The sequence below is a fragment of the Lytechinus variegatus genome, chromosome 4 (assembly GCF_018143015.1).
Source record: "Lytechinus variegatus isolate NC3 chromosome 4, Lvar_3.0, whole genome shotgun sequence".
NCBI classification, from domain to species: Eukaryota; Metazoa; Echinodermata; class Echinoidea; order Temnopleuroida; family Toxopneustidae; genus Lytechinus; species Lytechinus variegatus.
This window is the reverse complement of record NC_054743.1, coordinates 26240747-26262620: the sequence shown is the minus strand read 5'-3', so window position 1 is coordinate 26262620 and position 21874 is coordinate 26240747. Positions and strand designations below refer to the sequence as shown.

Below are 21874 nucleotides of genomic sequence, written 5' to 3'. Positions count from 1 at the left end.
GTTTGACATTCAGTCTCCCGTTTGCTTGCGTACAACAAGCTAAGTAGGCGTTGTACGAAGCATTGATTTTTAAGGACTTTCTCATGGAATCATTGTTTGGTGCCATATATTCCTGTAGCTTTAACTTCACTTTCTATTTTCAGGTCATTTTCCAAAGAGGAGCAGACTGAGAAGTACCTGAGAGTGGTGAGCTCATCTCTGCTTGCGCTCAGAGAGTTAATCAGTCTCTTACCGCAGGGACAGCTGGAAGGGAGCAAGGAAGAACTGAGTACCATTCTCTCAGAAGACAGACTCTGGAAGTTTGTCAAGCATCAATCTCCAGAGGTATGTCTATGAGGCCCTGTAATATATAAAGCTTACAGTTGATTGTGTGGCTGAATTTTATGATTATTTGTACACAACAACCAATACAATGAACAGAAGTAATCAGCCTTATGATCAGTCATTAAGCTTTATGTTATGGTGCCCAGAATAAAGAAATATAAGGACTGATTTTTGAGAGTTACATGTATTTGATACAAAGCAGCAGTATGAGAGAGGGGGAAAAAAGAAAGCCCAAAATTGTATCTCTTTATTTATTAAGTGGGAAGTAACAAAATATATCTGAAATAATTTCATAAGCCTCAGTCTTACTTTTTCTGTTACACATGTTGTTTGATACGTCCCTGTACATGTAGCTAATCTGCATTTTACTTTGCATTGAAGAAAATATTTTACATTTTAATTGAGGGATTTCAAGTACAGTGTTTAAAATCACAATCTGACTTATGATCAAATGGGGAGCCTTTCACAATAAAGTAAAGTATAGTAAAGTGATTTTCACTGACTACCATCATAAGTGACTGAAATCCTTGCATTTGATTGGATAAGAACAAGTAGTTAGTGAAAATCACATTTTAATTCATGAAACACTACAGTGTGGAATGTTATTAAAGATAAATACCAGTTTTGGTTATATGATCTCAAAATGAGTTTGAACAGAATCAAATGAAATTACTACCCAAGTGTCTTTATGTATGAAGAAAAAATATTTGGCAAATAGCTCTGGAACAAAATGTAGAAATTGCTGAGAAATGAGCAAAGTATGTACAGAATTCCATCAAATGTCAGGTATTTTTTCGAAGCAACATGAATACACTGTCCCAAATATGATATTCTGTGTTAGTGATCATCAGAGTTATCAGTTTTGAGCCAAGATTTCATGATTTCACTAGGATAACTTTACATTAATTTACCAGATCTAGATATATATGAAGACAATTACCCCTGATTTAAAAGACTCTCATGAAATAATTGTTTGCTGCAACTACTTTCTTTTACCTTAAATATCATTTTGTTTGTGTCTCTCAATTTAGATCCGTGGTGCTATGTACAGCTTATTAGGAACCCTGTGTAGCACAGTCTCTTCCATCCTGACCCCCTACCTCCCCAAGCTTTGCCCAGCCCTCCTGGCTAGCATGAATGAGACAGACCCATTGACCGTTGGACCTCTCTGGGATGGCATCCTTAGACTCATCTCATGCGATCTAGTAAGTATTATAGTCATTTCCCCCATGTCTGCGCGGTCTCCCAAGTCTGCGCACCCGCTTATCTACGCAATTCTAGTAAAAGATGATACGCAACGAGCACGAACTTTACACATGCAATACATGTATTCATAAAACAATCTGACTCAAAATGGTGGGAAAATAATGAATTCAGGGCATTTCATGTGACGGCCTCAAAATGCAGCCTTTGTCATCAAAATCCCCGAATCGTGTGCAAAGTGAATGAGTGCGCAGACATGGGATATCATTTTTTTTTCAATCTGAAAATGACTGCTCGAGGTTTTTCAAGAAAATCCTATATTTTCTTTCATTTTTTTAATGAGAAATTTGGTACACTTACTCTTAATAATATAAGAAACACTATTAACCAAAAGATTTTTTGAAATAAGAAGAAATTCATGTTAAATCTTAACCCAAATTGTTAGGTGCGCAGACTTGGGGCCCACTGTCATACATGTAAATAATTTTTTATGTAGAATAGGTTGGTTCATTACTTGACAAAGTGTATTCTAACTCAAGGCCCAGGTGTACAGAGGTAGTTTTTAGAAATACCATGTTTATGCAGATCTATGCGCTATTAGAATTTATTGAGGAATAACGAAAACAGCGAATATGGAAGCGTCCGTATGCACTTTCATATTCTAACATAATGGGCTGATGAATTCAAGGAGAAAAAAATTCCTACTTTGGTAATTTTTTCTCCATAGTCCTATTTGATTGATCAAGGGTTTGAGAGCTCATAGCATACATATGAAAGATTTAAAGGAAAGTAAATGATGAATCAGATTAATTTTCTGTGTCTTTGACATTGAAATCGAGTTTCTTTAATCGATCTACTGTAAAATCATCTACAGATACTCTGCCAACATTCAATGTTATGACTTGCTCCAAGTAAGAAAATAAACAAATATAAATCTTAAAGATCAGCTACCTTTTGTGTTATTTTTGATTGCCAGGATTGTTGGAAATTTGTAAACATGAGGAAAGCAGTCCTTCCGAAGCTCTGGTCCGTCCTGCGTCATGGAGGTAGTGGGTGCGCCACCACCATATACCCCCACCTCCTTCCGCTTCTCAGTCATCTACCTCACGAGGTCAAAGGTCAAGATGAGGCTTTCTACAAGGAATTCTTCAACAACTTCAGAGAAGGGTGAGTGCCTCTTACAGGGTTAGTTAATTTCAGGGAAATGTCTGTATTAAGGCCCTGAGGCTTGTTTCTCAACACCGTCATAAGTCTAACTTCTTGACTTAGTCAGAGAAAATAATAATAAAACATAATTTATATGTGTGCTACAAACAAAAGTATCACATCGCTTACAATTGTCAGATATAGAATATAAATATGTATCGTAACAAAAAATATATAAAATTGTGCACATTAGATTGAATCACCTATTTGTATTCTTAGCTGCGCCAGGTGAGGCCTGGTGGCCTCTTGCTTGCTGCTCTGTTCACCAATCATTTAAGGGACATGCCTGGTCAGCACATAGTGAGCTACTTATCCGCTACCCGTATCACGAAGCCCTCTTTGCCAAGATCGGTTACAACAAGCTGACTAAATATTTATGACACCTCCAATCCTGTCATAACTTCTTTCCTTATGATGTAGTGGCATCACATTGGTGGACTATACACAGGTGCCTCAAAATTTGAAAATTATAATCTTATGTAATCAATCATATAGTCTGATATTACATTGCAAGACAAATGGGATAGATCGGTCAATTGTGATGTACAAATATTATGAAAAACGGTTGGCAAAACGCCACAAAAACCATTCATTTTGAAATGATAAAACAATTGAATCAATAAAGATCGGGCCATTCATTATTGGACTTGTAATCTATGTTTTCAGAACCTTATTATCATTTTGATAAATTCTATCTATTTTATGAATAGAATTTGTCAAATTATATGTTTCGGTATCTATAGAGATTTAAAAAACCTTATATTATGCTATGTTTTGATGGTGTCTGGACTCATTAAAAAGCTTATAATTATCATTCTTTTAAAAAAAAGGATACATGTACTTTACAGAGAGATTAATTTTGTAATATATTAAATAAAAAAAAAAATTTATTATTCATAATTTGCTTTCTCAGCAATCAAATGCTCCAGTGTTCATGGTTTAAATTGATGTTCCTCTGCCATTATTTCCATCAGATGTTTTTCCATATTCATCTCAATATTTGCGGTTTTATCATAATTTTGCTTTTATAAATAATGCTATTTTGTGACCAAGGCTACTTACCGTCTGCTCTTTCTGTCAATAGTATCGATATCAAGGGATTGTAGTAAGGAAGCCTTTTGTGAAACGGGTTTGAGATTGGAGCTTAGAAAAATATAAAATTCGTTATGACAGGTTCCCTGTTACATCATGAATATTGATGGATGATTAGTACTAGAACATCACAAATCTTTTGTGTCGGTTGAAGAACGCCCTTAACACCACCAATTCGCACATTGTATGTGCGCAAAAACGCCTTTAGCAGCATGCATAAGGGCATTTCTGCACTGATTGGTGTACGAAAATGTTTGTCTGAGGGCGTACGATATACTTGCACCGACACAACAAAATTTACATTCATATTACTATCATCATTGTATCATTATTCAATGTATTACTGGGAGTAAGAACTGATTACAGAATTGAATTGAGAATTCTCAATCTGTTTCCTCTTTCACACAGACTTAGTTGCAAGAGTGTTAGTCAGATTAGCAGTGAGAATACGGCTGTTCTGAAGTCTTTCATGGAGTGTCTTAGATACAGTATAGCACAGAATCTCTCCAGTGATAATGCATCTGTTCACACCCATCTTATTGATCAACAGGTACGTTTTATTAGAGGCTAAAACGTTCAATAATGCATTGATCATATTGCTGAAAGTAATGCAAATGTAAATGTTTTTTCTGCAATTTCTAAATAGGGTATTTTTTCAAAATATTTCTTTCCTCAAAATGATTTATTTCTCTTATTGAATTTATAATAAAAACCATATCATTCACTTTGCTTGCAGTAAAGGTTGCTTTTGTGCATTTGAAGTTTATGGATGATTTAAAGTCCGGTGTTGGTGTCGCACAATTGGGATTGCGTTTCTTAGCTCCAGTGCATATTTTGAGTTTACATGAGTAACGCAGATCACAGTATTGACGGCTCAACACCTACTGAGTCACTTTTCAGGACCATCTTTGTGTTGATGTTTGGTGTAATACTCATGTAAAAATTGACCTAACACCAACACCGAAAGGTCAACACTGAACGTGAAGTCACCAAATGTAACACAATTACAGTTGATGGCTAGGACAAGACAAAAAAAGAAAGTGTCCGTCGTTTTTTTTAAAAATTTTTACACTATCTTTTGTTTGTCTGTTGTTACATTAACTTTTTTTATAGCTAATTCGTTACACAAAAGGGATTTATTCTTATAAGCTATGGATATTGTGGAGCACTTCCAATTTCTGCTGCATATATTTCTATTTTGAATTGTTGTTTTTAATGGAAAATGCATGAATAGCTAAAAAGTGAAAACTGAGTGAAGATGTTGCAATGTGATTTGAAAAAGGGTCTAATTTCGAATCAAGGGCCCTGAACGTGAAAAGTGATGACAGAAAAATGAACTCATTTACAATGACATGTTGGGATATTTCACTAGATATTTTTCTTCCCACCCAAGCTTATTCATCCAATAGTCCAATATTGATCACGGCTATACAATATTAAACGAAGTATTAATATAAATTTCGTAGACAGAACTGACAATCTTATCTTGGTGACATCCTTTTTTGATCTACATAGGATGGCTTAAGTGGACTTGTAAGATTTGTTGCAAAGTTGATACTTTCATCCTTTATGCATGTGGATGTATTTTGTATTTATCACCAGCTTATGCCTCTTCTGAAGTCCTCTTTGAGTAAAGAAGGCAAGGCATGGAGTGTGGTGACCATTTATCAGCAGACTGGTGCCTTGCTTAACTACCTTTATAAGCAGAAGGATGATGAGGAGAAGGGGTCACCTGCTCAACAGGTTTTGGAGTATCTGTGGTCAGGCATCTCTGCTTTGTGTGTGGATCATGTGACATCGATATCGACCAATCAGGAAGCAGGATTGAATAATGTCGCAATGATCGTTGCTGTACTGAAGGTAAATTTTAAAAAGAGTGAATTGTACATGATGAGTTTGATGGAATTAGTGATGACGATAAAGAAGATAATGATAATGAAGATGATTCTTCTATTCTTAATGCTGATGGTGATGATGAAGATGGTGATGTTGAAGATGGCGACGTTGAAGATGATGATGGTGATGATCATCATGTTGATGATGATGATAGTGTTGGCATATTGACTATGTTGATGATGATAATGATGTTGATAGTGATGTTAGTAATGAAAATGATGATGATGATGATGGTGATGATGATGGTGATGATAGCGGAGATGATGTTAATGATAACAAGGTTGATGATGATGTTTGTGATGGTGACGATGACGAAGATACTTACAATTTTGGCACTGAATTTGTTTATTATGTCGATGTCCACTGATGAAGATGATATCGACTGCTCCTTTCACTACCACCCAGAACCCTAATACAGCTGAGATCAAGAAGACAGGAGTCATTAAGAGAAGAAGCAAGGGAGTAAGGATCAGGTTTGCTCTGGAGGAGGAGGAGGAAGGAGAAGGAGGAGAAAAGGAAGACCCATCAACTAGCACTGGTCTAAGAACAGTAGAAGGTATATTTGTTCTAATAAATGATTGATTAACAACTTTTTTTAGATAATGTAATGTTATTAACTTTGAGTTAAAATCAGACCATTTCATACATTTGATAGACCAAAATAGTTAATTTTAGAGGAGAAACATTACGAGTATAACAAGACTTCTCTATTAGTTAAAAAAAAGTTTGAAGATATTGAATGGAAATTACAAAGGATTTGTAATCTCCAAAAGTTATAGGATCTCCACCATTCTAGTTTTTTTTCTTCTGTCATATCTATGATATGATTTTTTCTACATTTCTTTAATTTTTTTTGTCCACTTGATTCCTGTTGTGTCCTGCATTTCCAATCCCACAATATTTTTTTCACACTGTGCTGCACTCGCACTTGGACCAAGTGAGGTGAATGAAATTAAATGTACGTAGTGGTAACTCGAGTTAAAGTTTGGGTAATGATAGTTTCAATTTGTTTCCCCTGGCTAGAAGTTCGATAAAATTCTATAATCTTTATCATTATGATTATTATTATTGCTCTTGTTTCTCTTTGTCTCTTCTCCTCTCCTTTGTGTAGAATTTAGTACCGAGCCATCCATCCAACATCCTCAGCTTCCGTCTATCGTCTCCGACCTCATCCAGTCATCGTTCCACCGAGTGAAGGACTCCCTACCTCATCTCAATTTCCTAGCCCAGCTCGTCAAAACTTTCCCCACCCAGAGCACCATCCGAACCCTGCTGAAATCAGCCAGTGTGAATACAACTGATGTGAACATAACTGGTGTGGACAAAACTGATGAGAACGCAGCTGGTGCGAATGCATCCTGTGAACCCCACACAGGGAGTGACCCCGCTAGCATACAGGTAGATGCTCCATCAACAGATGTACGAGATAAGGACGTAGCTGAGAGCAAGTCATCAAGTGAGAATGACAAAGATCAACAATTATGTAGGACTAGTGAAGATGTGAAGAGCACTGAGGATGCCGGAGAAGAGATTGAGGAATCCAAAAAAGGTAAACTGGATGCGAAGGTGGAGGAGAACGAAGGGGTAGAAAAGCTGGACGATGTTGATGATGATCTTCTACCGCTTAGATGCATCTTTTCATTCCTGTTACCATGGTTACTTGATGTTGAGAAGGGAAGCGAATTTAGAAAGCAGGAGAAGGTGTTAAGATTGGAAGCTGTCCTTGACATGACTGTTGCAGTCCTCTTAACCATCAATGAAGAGAATCGGATCTTGGTTGTCGATGCCGTGTGCCTCAAAGCGGAGACGTCGCAGCTTCTCCATCTCACAATATGCAAGGTAATGTAGATTCATTGATATACAAATAATGAATGTTTATGAGTGCGATGCACAGAATGCTTCACGGGATGAAAGATGAAATGATCCATTCAAGGAGGCATAGCCGAGTTGAATGGATCATTATTTCATCTTTCACCGAATGAAGTATTCTGTCCATTGCATGAATGAAAAAAATATTCATTATTTGGTTTATATGACACCTAAGAAATAATTTTTTATCATATGAAATTTATGAATTTCGATGCAAAACACGTTCATGCAGTGTGAGTTCGGTCTGTCGATTGTTACGTCATTACAACATGCACGCTTCTGGTGCCTGCATGAGCTGCAGCTGCAGTCTTGATGCGCGTGTGCAATGGACAAAATCGTATGGATCCAAAATTGCACGGTCGATGACCTCATTGCAAAATGGGCTGAATGAACAATATCAAACAACCAATCAAATCACAAGGATCTATCTAAGTGTCGTCCTGATACATTGATATATTTTTGTCTCACCTGCGAAGCAAAGTGAGACTATAGGCGCCGCTTTTCCGACGGCGACGGCGACGGCGGCGGCGGCGGCGGCGTCAACATCAAATCTTAACCTGAGGTTAAGTTTTTGAAATGACATCATAACTTAGAAAGTATATGGACCTAGTTAATAAAACTTGGCCATAAGGTTAATCAAGTATTACTGAACATCCTATTAGAGTTTCATGTCACATGACCAAGGTCAAAGGTCATTTAGGGTCAATGAACTTAGACCATGTTGGAGGAATCAACATCGAAATCTTAACCTGAGGTTAAGTTTTTGAAATGTCATCATAACTTAGAAAATATATGGACCTAGTTCATGAAACTTGGACATAAGGTTAATCAAGTATCAATGAACATCCTGCATGAGTTTCACGTCACATGACCAAGGTCAAAGGTCATTTAGGGTCAATGAACTTTGGACGAATTGGGGATATCTGTTGAATTCCCATCATAACTTTGAAAGTTTATGGATCTGATTCATGAAACTTGGACATAATAGTAATCAAGCATCACTGAACATTTTGTGCAAGTTTCAGGTCACATGATCAAGGTCAAAGGTCATTTAGGGTCAATGAACTTTGGCCGAATTGGGGATATCTGTTGAATTCCCATCATAACTTTGAAAGTTTATGGATCTGATTCATGAAACTTGGACATAATAGTAATCAAGCATCACTGAACATTTTGTGCAAGTTTCAGGTCTCATGATTAAGGTCAAAGGTCATTTAGGGTCAATGAACTTTGGCCGAATCGGGGGTATCTGTTGAATTACCATCATAACTTTGAAAGTTTATTGGTCTAGTTCGTTAAACTTGGACATTAGAGTAACCAAGTATCACTGAACATCCTGTGCGTGTTTCAGGTCACATGTCCAAGGTCAAAGGTCAATGAACTTTAGCCGAATTGGGTGTATCTGTTGAATTACCATCATAACTTTGAAAGTTTATGGATCTGATTCATGAAACTTGTACATAAGAGTAATCAAGTATCACTGAACATCCTGTTCTAGTTTCAGGTCACATGATCAAGGTCAAAGGTCATGTAAGGTCAATGAACTTTGGCCATGTTGGGGTTTTTTGTTGAATAACCATCATATCTCTGTAAGTTTATTGGTCTAGTTCTTAAAAAGAGGACATAAGAGTAACCATGTATCACTGAACATCTTGTGCGAGTTAGAGTAGTATGCAAAGTCAGCACTGCTGCTATATTGAACCGCGTGATGCAGGTGAGACGGCCAGAGGCATTCCACTTGTTTTAGATTTGGAGAGTGTCTAGCTTGATTATGTAAAAAGAAAATGGGATAATCATCAAGGTTTTGCATAGAGTTTTAATTATTATACACTATTCTAATGCAGGGTTGCCTTTGTCCTCCTTTGTCATGAAGGAACATTTTTTTGGTCTTTAACAGAGAGGGGGCAAAGAGTACCAATAAACACAGACAGATACGAACACAGACAGAGACATGCATCTGCAAATTTATTTATTCATCCTTTGCTGATCATTGCCCTTTCATTCTGAATAATCAATGTACAGTATATATTGTAATGATTTCCAATTGTCTTGAAGTAATAAATTGTATGTGTAATTGTGTATGTAATTGTGCAATTTTTGCTATTGTCAATGATCAAATTTAGAAGGATGCAATGAAGTTATCAATAAAATGAATAACTATAGACACAGATGAAGGGGTTTGACAAATGAGAGGAAAGAGAGAGTTGGGAGTAAGACATTCAGAGGGATAAAACATATAGACACAGATAGACACTACTTATTAATTAAAAAAAATCTTATTTTGAAAGCTGTATGTAAAAAGGGAAATATACACCAGCCATGAATATCTTCAAAAGCAGTTTATGACCAAATTCTTAAAAAGATTAAAAAAAAATTCTATATGTAAATGAGAGATGAACTTAAGTATCATGGACAATGGATGCTTTAACTTATGCATCCAAAACAATTAAAAAGCTAAATGAAAGTAGTTGCAGTAAAACACTGATTTCGTGAGAAAGTCTGTACAACCAAGGTTAAGTATTACTATATCATTGTGGATCTAGATCTGGTACAGTTACAAATTAACTTTGTGAAATCATAAATCTATGCTGTAAAACGATCACACTGAAGATCGCCAACACAGCTAGGCACAGGTGGGACAGACAGTGTATAATTATTGTTGGAATAGTGTATTATTATTGTTGGAACAAAGACCCGATGGAAGTGACTGAATCTGCGCTTATTTTGCTTATTTCTCAGCAATTACACAATTTCTTCCAGAATCCTTTGGCACATATTTTGTATTTATACAAACAGACACTTTGGTGGTCATTATATTGAATTCTGTACAAAGTCATTTGTTAGATTGTTACCACATCTGGCATTTATCTTTAAGATGAAATTCTTATGAAGCCCTCTTGGTTTTCTCATCTTACCTACAGATGAGAGATAAACCCGAGCTATCATGGTCCATGGATGCTTGGCTTCAGTCGGATCTTTTTGGTGAGAAGCTCCTATCAATCCAAGATGAACTGTGCCGTCTGACTCTTGAAGGGGAGCTTGAACACAGCTCTGTAGGATGGAAGCTCATCTCCCTGGCCCTTTCCTCGGGCAAACATGACGGTATGACTGACCTATTGATCATGGTGTACCTGTAGTCGGGTCTAAGATATGCACTAACTATATGTGACTCTGTACCACAAAACCCATAAAATGTCGCACAAAATGAATTTAGAAACTGCCCATCATAGGTGGTGTGGGAGAAATTGTTTAAAGTTTAAAATATCAGGGGTTCATTTAAAAAAACTTGTTATAATAAATAATAATAATGATGAATAATATAGGATTTGTATAATTCACATATCCAACTTGCTAGGTGCTCAAGGTGCTCCTATATTACCCCGGCTAAGCTAGTCTACTGATTCTGGTGTGCACAGCTTTTTTGAGAAATTACATCCTGCCGGTACCCATTTACCTCACCTGGGTCGAGTGCAGCACAGTGTTGATACATTTTTTGCTGAAGGACAACACACCAAGGCTAGGTACCCACGACCCTCTGTTTGAAAGGCGAGAGTCAGAACCACTAGACCACGGCGCGCCCACATGTGTTATCGTAACACATGACAGTTTGATCTACTGATATTATTCAGTTCAACTGACTGATGATAAAGTTATTATAGACATTGTGCGTTTGTTATCATAGCTAATCTTTATTAAACAGGATCCAGGTCCTTAACTTAAAAATGGTCCATTCCTCTACGAAATTGATCACCAATAATCCACACATACATTCATACAATAAAGAAAAAAAAATTGTGATAGCTCCTATGAATGAAGAGATTAAACCAAAACTTACCTGTTTGAAGTTTGATCTCCATTTTATGAAGTAGGTTGAGTGAAGAGCTAATGTGAGAATGTAAATATGAGAAATTAAATTTTAGGATGTTATTTCAAGTATATAGTAAAGTCGATTTTGCATGCATAATATATACAATATAATCATAATACTTGAAAATTGACATTAAGATCGACGTTAGAAAGGAATATTACCATTTAGTATAGCCAATCAATAGAAGTTAGGCACAAAAGGACAGACATGACTAGATCAAACGAATTATCTAACACAATGTCAATTATTCAAATAGAAGTTGATAATAAAATAGACAATAACTAAGGAGTAATGCAAGCATGCAGTGCATGATCAAGAGCTCACAATGATGTGTCTTTTATTTTTTCCTAATAGTAATACAAGAATGTTGGCATTGCAAAGGTGAACAATAAAAAAGACAAAAATAGTACAAGAGTAATACGAACGAGTAACGAGTATGGCCTGCATGACATCAATCAAACAAACAGCATAGTTAACTATGCACATCTTTAGCACTCTTGTATCATAACTTGCAAGATACTAAGAAATGTATTGATAATGAGTTAAGGAATATGACATGCATGGTATGATAAGTGAATATATTTGAGCGCAAGTCCTCTTAGTATTCTATTAATCGATCAAGAATACCAATCACCAAATACTCGGTAATTATTTTATAGGTGCGGCAAGAGCGAACAAAAAGTTTGGGAGTATATGAATTGAAAGAAGGGGTCATGCCCTACATGTTCAAGCATCAAATGGATGATAGAAAAGAAAGAGTGCCATTTTGGTGAAACCAGCCATTATTACCAAAGGGCAGACATTGTTTTTTCAAGCAAATTGTTAAAAACAAAATGTCGATTATTCAACTTCAATGATGTTTGCTCTTTCCACTTTTGGATGTAAACATGAGAAATATTGCCATGATTGATAGAATAAAGAAGAACGTGATTGCACACCTGTATTTGATATGGGATGAGCTTGTTCAGTGATTTGTCTTTAGAGTTTGACATGTCATCAGTTTTATACCATTAATATGTTTTTTTTGGTAATTGCTTTCATGCTCATAAACAAAGGTACATGCATCATACTCAAATAATTTGTCAAGGATCAACATCACAGACAGTCATAGTAAATAACACCTGTTCATTTATTTTTACTTTCCTTGGTGTTTACTTTTATTTAGTCTCACCAGCATATCGGAGTGAGACTATAGGCGCTGCTTTTCTGACGGTGGCGGCGACGTCAACATCAAATCTTAACCGAAGGTTAAGTTTTTGAAATGACAACATAACTTTGAAAGTATATGGACCTAGTTCATGAAACCTGGACATAAGGTTTATCAAGTATTACTGAACATCCTGCCTTAGTTTCAGGTCACTTGACCAAGGTCAAAGGTCATTCAGGGTCAATGAACTTTGACCATGTTAAGGGAGTCAATATTAAAATCTTAACCGATTTTGAAATGTCATCATAACTTAAAAAGTATATGGACCTAGTTCATGAAACTTAGCCATAAAGGTTATCGATAATTGCTGAACATCCTGCCAAATTCAAGTCACATGACCAAGGTCAAAGGTCATTTAGGGTCAATGAACTTCGGCCAAGTTGGGGGTATTTGTTGAATTTCCATCATAACTTCGAAAGTTTATGGATCTGATTCATAAAACTACATAAGAGTAATCAATTATCCCTGAACATCTTGCGCAAGTTTCAGGTCACCTGACCAAGATCAAGGTCATTTAAGGTTAATGAACTTTGGCCAAGTTGGGGGTATTTGTTGAATTACCATCATAACTTTGAAAGTTTATGGATCTGATAGAGTAATCAAGCATCACTGAACATCCTGTGCGAGTTTCAGGTCACATGACCAAGGTCAAAGGTCATTAAGGTCAATGAATTTTGACCATTGCGGAGGTAATTATTTAATTGCTGTCATAGCTTTGAAAGTTTATGGATATAATTTATGAATTTAGGACATTGGGTAATCAAGTATCACTGACAAGTCTTAGGTCACATGATCACGGTCAAATGTCATTTAGGATCAATGAACATAGTATTGTATCATTATATGAATGGTGTTTTGTGAATAATTATTTTATAGTAGTTTTCTAATTCAGCACTGCTGCCATATTGAATTGTGTAATGCAGATGAGACTGCCAGCGGCGCTTCACTTGTCTTCAACTTTAAAGCCTAAGGAAACATGAGAAATATACACAGTAAACAAAGTGTTGACATTTTCAACATGATAAACATACACTAAACAAAATGTTCAATGTCATGTTTTACCTCCCATAATTTAAGCACAGAGTAAGACAATAGTGGAATTTAAAGTGGACTTCAGAATAAAGTGTCTTCTTTCTTTTAGAGCCACTGATTGGAACCACTTATGCTGAGCTGCTCCTCGTTGGATTCTACCATGCCCTTACCAGACCGGATGTTGTTGCCACGGCAACCCAATGCATCAGTTTCATATGTGATGTGACCACCAATTTCTTTTCTGCTGTTAAGGTTAGCTCATTATGATTATTCACATGGCAAGTGCATTTCAGAATAATCGTTAAGTGTTAAGTTCAGAAGAGAATTAAATTGATGATGATCAAGATAATAAATTTGCTTATATAGCACTTATTATGGTGATAATTTCAAATCTCTATTGATTGAAAGAAGAAAAAATAAAAGAGAATAGAAATGCCTCTTCACAGAGCCACAAGCATTATACTATTCATTACTCTAATTGATTTGCATGTATCTTAGTTCATTTACTAATGGTTTCCTCTGAAGTGAAGGTTTTATTTTTAAAAGGATGATATATTTTTTATTTCAGTTTTTTTTCTTCAGATTTCCAACAAAAAATATTCAAAGGAAATACAAATACCATTAAAAATAAATATTAACAAAATAACAGAATTATAGATTTGAAACTCAGAAGGATCATGTAATGTTGCCCCTGAAAATGATCTTTTAATGTTTTGGTAGAAATAGAGAGGTCCACTATGAAACTGAGTTGGCTTGTACAATTATGGATCCCGCATTGAAAGGACCTTCTGAAAAGATCAAAAGGACAATGAGATACATTTCAAATGTAAGGCCCATGTTGAGGATACTATGTAATTAAATTGAATCGAATATGTTTTTTTTCAGGGATGCATTCATCTCTCATCGTCCACTGACCTCCTACTAGCCATATTCCAACTGGAATGCAAAAATGCTCACAATCTATCAGGTATGATATTGTGTAGTCAATCTCATTGTCACTGATGTCTACTGTATGTTCCATAATTGTCAGTTATCACGATTATAATTATAATCGTGATTGTTGCCTTTACCATAATTACTTATGTAATGATTATCTAGTCATCATCATCATCATAATCATTATCTTCCTTGTCATTCTCTTCCTCCTCCATATCCTCCTCATTTACATTATCATCACCATCATCATTCCAATATCATCATTTCAACCCGGCATTTTTACCATCATCATTACAATCATCATTACCACCATCATTTTTTGTCACCTTCGCCATCAACATCTTTTTCATTATCATCATTACCATCACTATCACCATCACAAGCACCATCTTCATCATCATCACCATCATCATCATCACCACCACCACAACCACCATCACCACCACCACCACCATCATCATCACCACCATCATCACCATCATCATTATCATCATCATCACCGTCACCATCATCATCATCATTATCATCATCATCATCATCATCATTATCATGATCATCACCACCACCATCTTACCATCATCATCATCACCATCACCATCATCATCATCATCATCACCACCACCACAACCACCATCACCACCACCACCACCACCACCATCATCATCACCACCATCATCACCATCATCATTATCATCATCATCACCACCACCATCTCACCATCATCATCATCATCATCATCACCACCACCACAACCACCATCACCACCACCATCATCATCATCATCACCACCACCACAACCACCATCACCATCATCATCATCATCACCACCACCACAACCACCATCACCACCACCACCACCACCACCATCATCATCACCACCATCATCACCATCATCATTATCATCATTATCATCATCATCACCACCACCATCTCACCATCATCATTATCATCATCATCACCACCACCACAACCACCATCACCACCACCATCATCATCACCACCATCATCATCATTATCATCATCACCATCATCATCATCATTTTTATCATTTTCATTGTCATCACCTATCTTATTTACACTGAAACTGTTACAAGAGAAAGAGAGTAGTGATTGCATGACTGTATTGTCAAACACAATTTTTGTTTTGTTGGTATAGCAGTACTTGGTGATGTAATTTCATTTTGGAACAATGCTTATTTTTACCACAACTAGTACTTGCCCATTATTCTTCAAGTAATCATTACACTTACCAAGATCATTGTGCGATGTATTTGATAATCGATTCAATGTGTCACATGCAGGATCTTTGAAGGAGAAAGTACGTCAAACTTGGGTTCAAGGAGTGCAATCATTAGTAAAGCAGACTGGTGGGTTGCTCACCAATCAAGGCTTGCTTGTCAGGACTACACAGTGGATCAAACAAACACTCAATGACAAAGAAGGGAACGTACACCAGTAAGTCATCTGAGATTCCAGAAAGTTTCTCATATTTTCTTGTCATTTTGGATCAACTAGTACATTCTTGCTCTTGTTGGATAATTCGAAGCATATAAAAGTTTAATTCATTCGTATTTTATAAGATTTTATTGATGTAAAATGTGATTATATTTACCATAATGAAAATACACCAGCATAGATCATTTTCCTTTCAAATATCTTTTACACTGTATATTGAGTACAGAGTTCCAATTTCACATGTCAAGTAATTCTTCCGCATCATTTGGAGCAATTTCTTGCTTTTTATTTTTTCTCATAGGTTACCAATTATGAACTGAAATTCTTGCGCAGGTTTGTTTATTCCAGCAAAGTTTGTGTGTCCTTCATTACTTAAATTTCCATTGCTGCTCAAGCTTAATTTTTTTTTTCTTCAAATTTCTCTACGAATTTCCTGAGATTTTTGGCACACTTACTTGTTAGAATATAAGGAACTTTATCAACTGATTTTTTTGTGAAATTTAAAAGAAATTCAGGTTTAATCTGATGTTCAAATTTTTGGGTGCACAGACATGGGGCACTCCTTAACATTTTGTTTAGCTTCTAACTTTCAATTTAAATTCCAATAAGGTTTGAGGAGTTGGGGGCATCCACCAGTGCCTTTTTGGCAGCCATCTTGGATGGGTTACCTAGCAACCATGAAGATAGCTGTCAGGATGTATTGAAGACCCTATTGGAGTCTGTGCTTCCTTCCGATACTGAGTGGGATAGTCAGAGAAGGGAATTAGCCAATCAGGTGAGTGAAGGAAAGCATGAAGCCCTGATTAAAATAAGCCCTTTGCCATTATCACTATTTTCTGCTATAGTCATCAAAATTCAGACCCTCTATCTTTGTGTCAGGCTGTATTTTTACTTTTGTTTGTTTGTTAAGAGGTATGTCTATATGAGCTTTTTTTTTTGGGGGGGGCGGGTGATTTGCTCTTCCCTGGTGTCAGCACCAATGAGGCTCTTTTGTCCTCTAAATTGTGTCCATGTTTATGTTTTTATATTTTGTATTTTTAATGAATTGATAGAATGAATGGAAAAGGACAATGGTTCAAAAGTTGGCTTGTTTCTGATCCCCATCACAATTTAAGGGTGTCTCTAATGCAAGGGGGGGTCCAGCCCCAACACCAATCCGTTATTCTGATTTAGCGATTGCTGGAAAGACACATGTAATTTCGAAAGTCCTCTTAGCCTGTGGGAGACTGAGCATGCATATATGTTGGCTGAGGTCTTTGGAAATAGTGTACAATAGCATAATCAGCCATCTCCAAGGAAGGAACACATGCTTTATTGAGTAGCTAGTGAATGCACTTATGGGAAATAATGTTTCTATGTCAATCACTAAAGCAGAGTATAAAATGGCAACTTTTGATTAATGATTCATGTGAAGCTTTTGTCTTCGGATAAAGTCATTATTGTGCTCTCTCCACAGTGGATATCATCTGCAGTGATTGGTCAGCAAATGACCCAGTGTGATCTTTCACCTTTGACCTCCGCCAACAAAACCAATGCCCCACAAGCACTGAAACTCACTCTTTTCGTCAGTACGCTCATGTCAGAACTGATCAAAAATGCATTTTTACAAGAAAATGAGGATGAAGGTGGAGAAGAGGATGAGGTTATCGCCTTGAAAATGAGTGGGTTGCCATGGCAATGTGAAGCCCTACAATCCGCCATCATTGAAGTGATGTATATGAAAGAGTGGTGTCAGGCGATGACTGGATTTGAAGCAGCTCCACAGAAGGTATTTGACATATTCAGTTTTGGCAGATCTGTTAACCGTTTGTTTAATAACAGTGAAGGCAATTTCCTCTTGATGTGTTGTTTATGCTCATCTTAATCATTCAGTTGTTCAAGGGGAAAAGTCTGGAATAATTCCAATAATTTCTTTGTCATCATGATATAGTACTCTACTGTACAGTTTATGCCTACCTTTTAATACATTAGGGATGTTATCCTTAAACCACTGGTGTTCCATGACCTGTTCATGTATATGCCACTATTGAGAAAATATGACAAAATTACCAATATAATTTTAGTAAGCACTTTCTGACAAGCCATTATTGTACCTCTGAAAATATTACAATATTTGTTGATTACTGGAGTATTCTCCTGACTAGGTCATATTCTATGTATGTACAGGGTTAGTCAAGATCCTGCAGTGTATTACTAGTACATTTATTAATACATGTAGATCATGGACATCCTCTATAATAGTGCAGAGCATTTAATTTAAGATCACAAAGGATTTTCTTTTGAATAAACAAACAAATGACTGCATCTGCCTAGAAAGCACAAATAACATAAGTACACTTGCTAATTTAGGTAATTTAAAGGAAATGAGTGAATACTCTGAAAATTCTTTTGACCACTGGTCATATAAATGAACATATCCTCAGAATTTGCTGCAACATTTGCTGTTTTTTATGGATTATGTGGCATATATGAACAAGGAAATTTGGCTACTTCTAATATATTCATCAATCAGTTGATGTCAATGCACTTGTGGATGTTTTGTCACTTTTTCTCAGAAATGCTTATCAATTTGTCAGAAGTTTGTTAACCCTATCCTGACAGTGTTTTTTAGATGTTACATTACTGGGGAGGGGGTGGGGAGGCGCCGGTTTCGCAAACACCGTGAAAATTGGCATGATAATAGTGTGGGATGTAATCCACAAGGCTGTGTAGTAAAATTTTCTATATTAATTAATTGATTATGAGGTGGAGTTGACTCAACCCTCCCCCCCCCCCCCCCCGGCATCTTTAGGGTTAAGCCAACATTGTATGTTATTTTGTATGTGACTGCCATTTTCAATGTATCGGTGTAAAGCAACTTCGTGTGGAACTACGTTGTAGTCCAGAAAGTCCATGAGACCAAACAAAAATCAGAAAAAATGGTTGTAAACCAAGCGTTGTTATATCTTCATGAAACAGTTAATGTTTGTTGAAATCTAGCCTTCCAAGTGGCCTTTCTAACCAGCTTCAACCTGTTTATCTCTCCTTCAGTTGGCAGCTGGTACAGCAGTCATTGCATCACCACCAGACTATTGCTTCCTGTACCCACAGACCTTCGGGCAGGCAACAGACGGCATCTGGGAACACCTGACACAACCCGAGTGGCAGCAGCTGTTTGGCCACATACTTGACAGGTGGGTAGCTTTATGTAGGCTGCAGGATGACAGAGGCATTGGCAGTGTTGTTCTGGTGATATGATTCATGATGGGGATGATGATGATGGTGAAGGTGATGAGGATGAGAATGATGGTGATGATGATGATGATGCTGGTGGTGACGAAGATGAATGATAATGATGGTGAAGGTGGTGATGATGATGATGACGATGACGATTATGATGATGATGGTTGTGACGAAGATGAATGATAATGATGGTGAAGGTGGTGATGATGATGATGACGATGACGATTATGATGATGATGGTTGTGACGAAGATGAATGATAATGATGGTGAAGGTGGTGATGATGATGATGACGATGACGATTATGATGATGATGGTTGTGACGAAGATGGATGATGATGATGGTGAAGGTGGTGATGATGATAACGATGACGACTATGATGATGATGGTGGTGACGAAGATGGATGATAATGATGGTGAAGGTGGTGATGATGATGATGACGATGACGATTATGATGATGATGGTTGTGACGAAGATGGATGATGATGATGGTGAAGGTGGTGATGATGATAACGATGACGATTATGATGATGATGGTGGTGACGAAGATGGATGATAATGATGGTGAAGGTGGTGATGATGATGATGACGATGGCGATTATGATGATGATGGTTGTGACGAAGATGAATGATAATGATGGTGAAGGTGGTGATGATGATGATGACGATGACGATTATGATGATGATGGTTGTGACGAAGATGGATGATGATGATGGTGAAGGTGGTGATGATGATGACGATGATGACTATGATGATGATGGTGGTGACGAAGATGGTTGATGATGATAGTGGTGATAAGGATAGTAAATCTTTCCTTAACTATTTATAATAGCATTGAATAAAATTATTTTTGCAATTAATGTGAATTCCTTGAACTCTTAACAAACGTAATCTAATTCTTTTACCAGGTCGCTGAAATCTGGTGGCCTCTGGTCATATGTTCTCTACCACTTCATTGATAACAACTTCAAACACAATGGTGGCAAGGACCAAATAAATATCTGGCAACCCATGGACACACCAACGCAGTATGTTTATCATTGATTTCTCAGCTAATTTCTCCCATGATTATATATTTTTCCCATTTGTCCCCAAATATTAATAGTTTAATATTCATAAAGCTTGTATTCATGGCTAGCACTTGTTCCTGTCCAAATTGGAATACTTCAAACTTTTCCTGGTTCTTGAACAAAGTAAGAATAAATTTTTTCAATCCCTTATTGAATTTTAACAAGTAGCAAACTTTACATTCACAAATTGGTCATCACAAGAATTTAAATTAAATAAAAGATTATATTTCAACTAAATGATGCTAATAACAGTGTCCAAGAATATGATTTAGCAACCAAGAAGATGTTCCAGTCATGACTCAAATCTTAAAAACCTATGAACAGTATTCTGCAATAATCTCCCCCCCCCCCCCGCCTCGATAATAGGGGCACTTCTACTTAACATCTTATTACAGGCCTGCCAACTTCTCCGGGTTTTCCGGAGTTTTCTCCGTTTTTCAGAATTTATAGCAGCCCAAAAGCGGAGAACTCCGTTTTCTTTGTATTTCAGATGATTTTCTTTTTTCTTTGGGAAATGACGCACTTCCCGTCTGCATCTGCCTACGGCTCTCTTCCTCTCTCTCTGAGTCCTCTCAGCTCAATGTTACATTTACGTACGTACGCACGGTAGTATATACCGTGCGTAACGTTAATTAAACGCATGCACTACGCGCGCGTACGTGGAGTTCAGAGTTCAATGGATAAGAACGCGTGATGGGCCTGTGCTCCGTGTGTGCATATACGAAGCGCAACAAGCCACGGCCAGCGCGCTATTTATCCGACAGCGATCGTGTGTATTGACATTGGACAGTTCGCCCGCGATCGCGAGGATTCATAGCGCGTGTAGTGCGAATGTAACTCTATGCATACGGTACGATGCAGACCAGCGCTTGCGTGCCTCCGCGCTACTACTATACTACTACCGTTCTGGAATACCGTGTGGGAAATGGATTATTTCGCCAGCTGAGGGTTTAGAAACGGTAACATTTTAAACTAATATCTTCTCATATTTTATATGTGCTTTGTGCTTAGTGAGCTAAATGCTTTGGATTTTACAAGTCTGCCGATTCTTGCAAACTTTTAGACCCCTGCTGTATTTTTTTTTAGTCTGTGAACTGTCATGACTGTGTGAATGATCCATGATGCCAAAAGCAAAAGGGCACACTCAAAAGTTTCGCGACGTTTTCAAAGATATGGACAAACTTGAACAAGAATTCAATCTGTATCAAATAGATCAAGATGTTGATGAAATTGTTGCAAGTTCAAATACAGACAGAATCGATGAGAAATGGCACAAGATAGGAGCTATTAAGGATATCACAAGGCACACAGAGAAGTACTCCCTCCTAAAACAATGAAAGCAGTTCTGCTAATTTTTCATAGCAACAGTGACTGTGAAAGAGTATTTTCCATCGTGGTAAAGAACAAAACTAAGCAGAGAGCAAGCCTGAGCACAAGAACATTAAGTTCTCTGATGGTACATGAATTGGCTATGGAGAGTAGAAAGAAACTA

The 21874-nt window shown here is 37.0% G+C and overlaps 1 protein-coding gene across 1 annotated transcript in view; it reads left to right on the top strand.

Moving 5' to 3' along the window:
- The window catches only part of LOC121413703 (E3 ubiquitin-protein ligase listerin-like), a 70514-nt gene that overhangs the window by 7506 nt on the left and 41134 nt on the right, over positions 1-21874 (top strand). The window contains exons 6-20 of the mRNA XM_041606627.1: positions 144-324; positions 1356-1529; positions 2504-2694; positions 4234-4375; positions 5428-5685; positions 6127-6277; positions 6833-7560; positions 10512-10692; positions 13807-13949; positions 14583-14664; positions 15935-16088; positions 16698-16863; positions 17545-17856; positions 19119-19261; positions 20221-20340. Coding sequence (XP_041462561.1) covers positions 144-324; positions 1356-1529; positions 2504-2694; positions 4234-4375; positions 5428-5685; positions 6127-6277; positions 6833-7560; positions 10512-10692; positions 13807-13949; positions 14583-14664; positions 15935-16088; positions 16698-16863; positions 17545-17856; positions 19119-19261; positions 20221-20340 — 3126 coding nt within the window. The remainder of the gene's footprint in view (positions 1-143; positions 325-1355; positions 1530-2503; positions 2695-4233; positions 4376-5427; positions 5686-6126; positions 6278-6832; positions 7561-10511; positions 10693-13806; positions 13950-14582; positions 14665-15934; positions 16089-16697; positions 16864-17544; positions 17857-19118; positions 19262-20220; positions 20341-21874) is intronic.